We start from the raw sequence: 9,281 nt of genomic DNA on the forward strand, positions 1-9,281 counted from the left end.
CGTTGTTGGATAGGGCAGAGAGAAATCGACAGGAAGACAAAGAGGGAGAGAGAAAGACACCCGCAGACCTGCTTCACTGCTTGTGAAGCAACTCTCCTGCAGGTGGAGAGCCCGGGCTCGAACTGGGATCCCGGGATCCCCACCAGGGTCCTTGCACTTCGCAACATGCAGGCTTAACCAGCTGTGCTACAGCCTGGCCCCAGTTTCACTCTTTTATATTTTCAAAGTGAGGGTCATGACTGTTTACTGTCTTACCAGCAGTTCTGCAAATTAAATGAGATCATTTGTATGGAAAAAATGAACAGAGACATAAATAAAAGAGTATATTGCATGGCCCAGGAAATGGCACAGTGGGTAAAGAATGAGGTCCCACCAGGGGCCAGGTGGTAGTGCAGCAGGTTAAGCACACGTGGCGTAAAGCACAAGGACCAGTTCAAGGATTCCAGTTCAAGCCTCTGGCTTCCCACCCCACAAGTGGTGAAACAGGTCTATAGGTGTCTGTCTTTCTCTCGCCCTCTCTGTCTTCCAGTCCTCTCTCGATTTCTCCCTGTCCTATCCAATAACAATGATAGCAATCACAACCATAGCAATAACAACCATAAACAACAAGGGCAATAAAAGGGAAGAAATAGCCTCCAGGAGCAGTGGATTTGTAGTGCAGGCACAGAGCCCCACCAATAACCCTGGAGGCAAAAATAAATTATTTTTTTTTAAAAAGGGCAGAGGGTAGATAGCATAATGGTTACATAAAGCAACTCTCCTGCCTGAAGCTTAAAATCCCAGGTTCAATCCCTCCGAAAACCACTGTAAACCAGAGCTGGTACAAAAAAAAAATGAGGTCCCAATCTTGATTCCCGAAATTGAATGTGCCTGAATGATGCTCTGGTTGTTTCTCTCTCCTTCCTTCTCTCTCCCACACACTAATAAATTATTTTATTTTATTTTTTAAATTTATTATTGGATAGAGACAGAAATTGAGAGAGGGGGAGGTAGAGAGGGAAAGAGACAGAGGACACCTGTAACACTGCTTTACCACTTGTGAAGCTTTCCCCCTGCAGGTGGGAACCAGGGGCTTAAACCTGGGTCCTTGCACACTGTAATGTGAGTGTTTAACCAGATACACTACCACCAGGCCCCATAAATAAATTCTTTTTTGTTAAAATTTTCTTTATTAATATATTCCAAAGCACTGTTCAGCTCTGGCTTATGGTGGTGCGGGGGATTGAACCTGGGACCTTGGAGCCTCAGGCATGAGAGTCTCTTTGCATAACCATTATGCTATCTACCCCTGACCCCACTATCTTGATTTATTGGATAAAGACAGCCAGAAATTGAGAGGAAGGGGGAGATAGAGAGGGAGAGAGACAGAGAGACACCTGCAGCACTACTTCACCACTCCTGAAGCTTTCCCCCTGCAGGTGGGGACCAGGGGCTTGAACCTTGCACATTGTAACTTGTGCTCTCAACCAGGTGCACCACCACTGGTCCCATAAAATCTTTAAACAAAGAAATAATAAAGTGGGTACTACATGGTGCAAAGCACAAGGACCGGTGTAAGGATCCCGGTTCAAGCCTCCAGCTCTCCACCTGCAAGGGGCATCCCTTCACAAGCAGTGAAGCAGGTCTGCAGGTATCTATCTTTCTCTCCCCATTCTATATTCCCCTCCTCTCTCCATTTCTCTCTATTCTATCCAACAATGATGACATCAATAACAACAACAATAACTACAACAACCATAAAAATTTAAAAGGGCAACTAAAGGGGAAATAAATAAATAAAATATTTTTTAAAGTAGGTACTAGGTTAACCAGGTGCTTAACCAAGAGTACCTGGTTAAATGCACACATTATAGTGTCAAGCTCCTAGTCCCTACATACAGGAGGAAAGCTTCACAAGTGAGGCAGGGCTGCAGATGTTTCTCTCTTTCCTTCTCTATCTTTCTCTCCCCTCTCAATTTCTGTTTCTATCCATGTTAAATATATATATATATATATATATATATATATATATATATATATATATATATATATATGGAACGCTTCACAAGTTTGCATGTCATCCTGCACTCTGGTATATGTGCTGCCGAAGTGAGCACCCATAATAAAATTTTTAAAAAGACTTCTTGTCCAAAAAAATTACTGAAAAAAATTGGATGAGTGGTCTGGGAGGTGGTGCAGTGGATAAAGCGTAGGGGTCTTGAGTTCCATCCCTGGCAGCACATGTACCAGAGTGATGTCTGGTTCTTTCCCTCTCTCTTCCTATCTTTCTCACTAATAAATAAGTAAGTAAATAAATAAATAAATAAAATCTTTTAAAAAATGGATGACTAAATAGAAACTGTTTCATTAGGTATTTTAAGCTGTCTTTTTTATTATTTCTTCATTGGGGAATTAATGTCTTACATTCAACAAGGTATTTTAAGCTGTCTTTTTAGGTCTTTCTACTTGCTTGCTTCATTTATTGTCTCACTGCAAAGTATTATGCACTTTTGCTTTAATGTATATATTTTACCCTAATTGATGAATACATGTGTACATCTGCCCTATCTCATGGGACCTCGTCTATAGCTAGGTTTTGGGGCTTTGTTAGGAAGTGGACTACTCAAAATGGAATTAAGGAGTCCTATGACCATAATAACCCTGGGTCCATACTCCCAGAGTGTTAAAGAATAGGAAAGCTATCAGGGGAGCAGAGGACATACGGAGCTCTGGTAGGGGGAATGGTACCCCTCTTATCCTACGGTTTTGTCAGTGTTTCTATTTTGTAAATAAATAAATTTAGAAAAAATTGGATGACAATATAAAGCAAGCAAACTAAAAATAAAAGTGCAGTGCAGTGTGCCTTTAGTGTGACAGAAGGAATACTCTTCATTTACTCATTCATCATGCAACCCTCAACAAATATACTCCATCTCTGGGCTTCACTTTCCTATATGAAAAATGAAATAGTTGATCTAGAGCACTGGTTCATCGTTCAAATTGCACATTAGATTTATATTTTATTTCACTTTTTACCAGAGTACAGCTTAGCTCTGGTTTATGGTAGTGCTGGGGATTGGACCTGGGATCTTTAGTGCCTCAGGCATGACAGCACATTAGAATCACTTAAGTTTTTTAGGAATATCCAACCCCCTCCCGTCTCCCATCCTCCCGTATCTCCAAACTCAGTGGCCAGTCACCTAACTCAAGTTGGACGTGCTAAGATCGACCCAGTCTGGAAAAGAGAAATTTCCCATGAGTGGTCATCCCACTTCCGGTTATCTTGTCCATCTCCAAAACTCTCTCCCTTTACACTGTCTGAACTGGAAGACGCTTTGAAGAGGGTTAAACTGGGAACAGCTGCTGGCTATGATAACATCACCCCAGAACTCATTCTTAACCTGGGTCCCGCGGCAAAGAAGTGGCTCGCTTCATTCCTGTCCCACATCTTGGAATCTGAGTCTATGCCCAAAGTTTGGCGTCGTGCGAGGATTATAGCGGTTTTGAAAGAAAGACCCAACACTGGCCGCCAGCTATAGACCAATTTCTCTCCTCTCCGTGTGTTACAAACTCCTTGAGAGGCTGCTTCTGTCACGTATTTCTCATCTTACAGAGAAATTCCTATCACCCGCCCAAGCTGGTTTCCGCCCACGAAGATCTACCTGCGAACAAGCCCTGGCCCTCTCAACTTACATTGAAAATGGATTCCAGAAGAATTTAAAGATGGGTGCTGTCTTTGTTGATCTCACAGCAGCCTATGACACGGTCTGGCACCGTGGTCTCCTAGTCAAGATCTCAAGATGCCTGCCTCCATGGGTGGCCAACACTATATCGTTTCTTCTCCAAAACAGAAGATTCCAGGTGCATCTGGGTGACAAGTCTAGCAGATGGAGACTTGTCTCAAGTGGCCTCCCCCAGGGCTCTGTTCTGGCTCCTACGCTATTTAATATTTACATCAATGACCTCCCAGAAACTTCTTCAAGGAAGTTCATCTACGCCGATGACATCTGCTGTGCAACTCAGGCATCCAAGTTCGACATCCTTGAGGAAACACTCACGAAAGACATGTCTCTGATATCTGATTACTGTAAAAAATGGCGACTAATCCCTAGCACTGCAAAAACGGTATCATCTGTTTTCCATCTACACCATGCCTTGGCCTCGCGTGAGCTTAATGTGCAGCTTGGCGATACGAGAATCCAGCATGAAGCCTATGAAGTCTATCTTGGTGTTACTCTCGATCGCACTCTGTCATTTCACGAACATCTCATAAAAACTGCAGCAAAGGTGGGTGCGAGGAATAACATCATTGCAAGACTGGCCAGCTCCTCATGGGGCGCGGGCGCTTCCACACTACGATCATCATCTCTGGCATTATGCTATTCCACTGCAGAATACTGTGCCCCAGTATGGTTCCATAGCCCCCATGTCCACTTGGTCGATTCCAAATTATATTCCTTGATGAGGATAATTTCTGGAACCATCCGTTCCACCCCGGTTCCATGGCTGCCAGTTCTTAGCAACATCGCCCCGCCAGATATTCGTCGGGATGCGGCATCATCTAAGTTCATTTCCCACGTCTACGCTCGACCGGACCTGCCAATATACATGGATATCTTCGCCCACCCTGTCCAACGCTTGACGTCTCGTCACCCAATCTGGTCCCCTATGCCTACACTGAACTTCTCTGTTCCAGACTCTTGGAAACAGAGTTGGCAGTCAGCTGAGGTAAAGAACAAACACCTCATCACAGACCCCTGCAAGCGTCAACCCGGCTTTGACCTAGCACATTATGATTGGGCCCTCCTCAATCGCTATCGAACAGGCCATGGCCGGTGTGCCGCTATGTTCCATCGCTGGGGAGCCAGAGATGACCCGAACTGCCCCTGCGGCTACAGACAGACTATGACCCACATAGTCAACGACTGCCACCTCTCCAGATTCAAAGGAGGTCTCGAAACTTTACATCAGGCTCAATCTGACGCTGTTGACTGGCTACGGAAGAAGGGCAAACGCTAGAAGAAGAAGAAGAAGAAGAAGGAATATCCATGCCCAGTTGAGGAGACAGCATAATGGTTATGCAAAAAAGACTGTCTTGCCTCAGGTTTTGAGAGATCAGTTTTAGTCCCCAGCACCATCATAAGTCAGAGCTGAGCAGTGTTCTTGTCTCTGTGTATTTTTCACTCTCTGTATCTCATTAAATAAAACATAATTTTTAAATCCTGGTGCTCAGCTTCACCCCTAGACCAATAAAATCAGAACAGTTATCAGTTATTTATTTTATTTTTTTTTTGTTTATTGACCCAGGGTTATCACTGGGGCTCAGTGCCTGCATGACACATCCATTGCTCCCTGCAGCTAATCCCTTTTTTTTTTTGTTTTTTAGAGACACAGAAATTGAAAAATAAGGGAGAGAAGGGAAAGAGAAAGAGAGAGAGAGAGACCTACAATACTGCTTCACTGTTTGTGAGGCTTCTCCTCAGCAGGCAGGAACCATAGGCTTGAACCTGAGTCCCTGTGCATGATTGTATGTATGCTCTAGTGAGTGTGTCACTTCCCAGTCCCTTACAAGTACTTTTTTTTTTTCATTTTTACTACAGCACTGCTCAGCTTTGATTCTAGCAGTGGTTTGGAGGATTGAGTCTGGGAACTCAGAACCTCAGGTATAAGAATCTTTTTGTGTAACAACAATAAAATAACAAGGACAACAAAAGGGGGGAAACAGCCTCCAGGAGTAGTGGATTCATGGTGCAGGCACTGAGCCCCGGCAATAACCTTGGAGGAAAAAAAAAATCTTTTTGTGTAACCATTATGTTATTTCCCCTGCCTGTCAGTATTTTTTGAGGTTCTTCAAGTGATTATAAATATGGGCAAAACTGAAACCTTTGTTCCTCTTTATTTTTATTGTCGCTCCACTGATTATGAGCTATCTAATGGCTCAGTGGTATCTGAAGAAAATCCCTGGATTCTGGACTTCATGAAGCATCTGGTCTTCATTAGAACTTCCAGGAGAGTTTTTACAAAAAACAATGCCTGGAGGTAGGGGAGGCAACATAATGGTTATGCAAAAGACTCATGCCTGAGGTTCTTCATAAGTCCCAGCTTCAACAGTCTGAATACCATAAACTAGAGCTGAGCAGTGCTCTAGTAAGTAGTAAGTGAAAGAAAGAAAAAAAGAAAAGAGCCTGTGCTTAATTCTCCAACAAATAACCTGTCTAGGAAGGTCCGACCTTTGAGATGTGCTCTCTTCCTTGAATATATTGCCCTATAGTGATTCTATAAACTCACAGGTTTCAGGGGCAAGGAAACTCTCCAGTGATCAACCTCAACATCAGTGATGTTTATTTCTCTTCCTAGCTGGCAGCAGTGTGGTTAGCTTCTTTCTGATTAAGCCACAGTTCTGGGGCCAGTAGCCCTGCTCCAGGGTGGCTGCAGGCCTTTACTCATACTTGCAGAAATCCTTAAGCCCTTTGGGCAAGTGGAGCCCATCAATGGCCAACCGGTGCACCACACTCCTCTGGATCACCAGGCGGCACAGCGTCTGCAAGGATGGCACTGTGGAAATAAAGTGAACTGAAATGGAGGGAGCATCTGAGGCTGAGACCCAGAAGATCTAGGTCTTGGTTTACCCCTCAGCACCCTCCCACACACATGTTAATACTTGAACAATTCTTTTTTTTTTCCCCCTCTCTCCCCAAGCCCAGACTGTTTCATGAGCTTTTACTGTGTCTGAGATAAGCTCCTCTTTCTTAACACATTTGCAGTTCTGCACCTGTTTCTATTTACAACAGTCAGCACATACTTTGCCCCTTCACACACCAGGAAGTACCTCCACCACAGGTCTGGAACAGTGAGTTCAAGTTCACTACATTCAGAAAATGCAGTTAAGAGGACTATAATGAGTCACCCCCTCCCCAACCAACCCAGATTAAGAAGCTGTGGTGTTTTTGTTTTTGTTTTTTAAAAAAATATTTTTTAAAGTTTTTTAACATTTATTTATTCCTTTTGTTGCCCTTGTTTTATTGTTGTAGTTATTGATGTCATCATTGTTGGATAGTGTTAGATGCAGTAGTTTTAAAGTTTTAAGTATAGCTGCTTTTCTGCTTATAGTGTAGGATGGAAAATTCCCTGCCCTTTCCCCTTGACAAACAGGACCTAAACAGTGAAGGCCATCAGTTATTTCACAAGTTGCTTGAAAGACCCTGCATCGGGCAAGCCTTATCAGGGCCTTTGTATAGGGTTTGAGGAATGCTGTTACCGAATAGTTACAACAGATGGCCGGATAAATTGCAAACAGATGGCCGGGTGGTCCCAGCAGATGACAAAAGAATGAGGTAACCCTATTTTGCATACAGGCTTGAAATTAGACAAATTCTATAGGTTGCTCAGTGTGTTGTAATGTTTGAAATGATTGGACCCGGTGTTTTCTATAGAGTACCATTGGATATATTATAGAATCCTCATTTTGCATGACCCCCTCCCTTGGAGTGAGCTCTGAAATCCTATAAATAGTGTGGTTTGAGCTTTGTTCGAGGTCGAGCTGGCAAACTGCTGTCTGATGCCACTCGGCCCGGATTCGAATTCGTTAATAAACATCTTTTGCTTCCTTGCAGTGGATGGTGGTTTGATTTCGCTCTTTAACAGATAGGACAGAGAGAAATAGAGAAAGGAGGGGAAGACAAAGAGGGGGAGAGAAAGATAGATGCTTCACCGCCTATGATGTGGTTCCCCTGCAGGTGGGGAGCCTGGGGCTCCAACCGGGATCCTTACACCAGTCCTTGTGCTTTGTACCACCTGCGCCTAACCCGCTGCGCTACCTCCCTGTTTTTAGTTTCTAACCAGAGGACTGCTCTGCTCTGGCTTACGGTGATGCGGGGGGTGGATTGAATCTAGGACTTTGGAGTCTCAGGCACGGGAGTCTCTTTGCATAACCATTATACTATCTACCCCGGCCCAAAGCTGTAGTGTTTGTAGTGCCTTTGCACTTATATCCATGAACATTTATCATATCCATGAACCCACAATTGAACTGTGGTTCTAAAATGAGTTTAGGAATTCCTGCCTTAGATTAGTATAGGAAATACAGCCAAAGCCAGAAGGGAGCTTGCAGGATATTCTAACCAACCAGAGCCAGTTTACCAGATGGGTAAACTGAGGCCCAGAGGCATGGAGTGAATTACCCGCGAGAGCACAAATAAAAGTGGAATTTGAAATCAGATTAAATTCTAAACTGACACTGTACATGCCAAGGCGCTGCTAGCTGGTTAGGGAGTCCTGGCAGGTTCCTGTCCCCCACTTTTGGCTGGGCGGGGGGATGGCTGCTCACAGGGTGGGATACCTACAGCCATACTCCAGCTGGACCAGGCGCACACTCTTGGTGGAAGCAAACACATCCACCACCGCATAGAGGGGCTGGGCGGCCGGCAGCCCCCGGGCGCTGGGGCCCATGTCCTCGCCATTGATGATGATGTGCATGTCCGCGGTGCCGTCCGAGCGCGGGCAGAAGAGCACCCCCAGGCGGCTCCGGCGGGCGGTGGGCGGCAGCACGTTCAGCTCATACAGCTGGTCCAGGAGGTGACTGTAGAGCCCCGGCCGACTGCGGCCCACCAGGCGGTCGCGAGGGATGCGGAACTGCTCGATGCACAGATACGGCTCCACCAGGAGGGCTGGCGGGCGGCTGGGGGCCGCGGCCTCGGCCGCCTCTGCGTGGCCCTCCCGGGGGACACGGTTGTGATGGCGAGTGATAGCGAAGACCCAGGTGTGGCCGAGGCTGACCAGGTCGGGCAGCGAGAACTCGGGCACGGCGGGCAGGCCGGCGGGGTCCAGCGCGGTCAGGCCCAGGCGCAGGTGGCCGCACCAGCCCAGCTCTTTCTCCTCGATCTCCACCAGGAAGACCTGGCCGGGGGCCAGCGGCTCCCGGCTGAAGCACACGCCGTGGGCGAAGCTCTCCACGCGCGTGGCCCGGGTCCCGGAGGGGTCCACGCGGATGTTGGTGCCGTGCACCGAGTGGAAGCGGGTCGGAGGGGGGTCGGGGTTCCCGGGCGCCCCCAACAACGCGAGCTGGGAGACAGCAGCCATGTCCCAGCCATGAGGCCGACGGGCAGATGCCAGGGGCTATTTTGGGCCGGTAGGCAGGCGGGGCCCGGAGTGAAGCCCCCGCCTCCCCTCATCCTGACACTCTGGACGATGGGGGTGGGGGACATGTCCCAGCGCCAACCAGGACAGGCCCCTCGGGGACTGGGGAACCCTGGCAAGTGACACTGGGTCATCTGATGACAGGCGCCCGGGACATGGCCCGCAGG

General features: G+C 46.7%; 1 protein-coding gene across 1 annotated transcript; it reads right to left on the reverse strand.

The window, feature by feature from the left end:
* Nucleotides 1–6,295: 6,295 nt before the first annotated feature.
* Nucleotides 6,296–9,057, reverse strand: NEURL2 (neuralized E3 ubiquitin protein ligase 2). Its single transcript, XM_007533063.3, has 2 exons — nt 8,322–9,057; nt 6,296–6,534 (listed from the first exon to the last, which is right to left on the reverse strand). Exons 1-2 carry the CDS (start codon nt 9,055–9,057, stop codon nt 6,419–6,421), a joined length of 852 nt encoding a protein of 283 aa, XP_007533125.1. The 3' UTR covers nt 6,296–6,418.
* Nucleotides 9,058–9,281: the final 224 nt, after the last annotated feature.

Source organism: Erinaceus europaeus, chromosome 1, assembly GCF_950295315.1.
Source record: "Erinaceus europaeus chromosome 1, mEriEur2.1, whole genome shotgun sequence".
NCBI lineage: Eukaryota > Metazoa > Chordata > Mammalia > Eulipotyphla > Erinaceidae > Erinaceus > Erinaceus europaeus.

Bases quoted from the DNA above. Each gene is read 5' to 3' on its own strand.
- NEURL2 (XM_007533063.3), bottom strand. From the start codon at position 9,057: ATGGCTGCTGTCTCCCAGCTCGCGTTGTTGGGGGCGCCCGGGAACCCC. The intron at 6,535-8,321 runs GTAGGTATCCCA...TTATTTCCACAG, and splicing joins GGTCCAGCTGGAGTATGGCT to TGCCATCCTTGCAGACGCTG.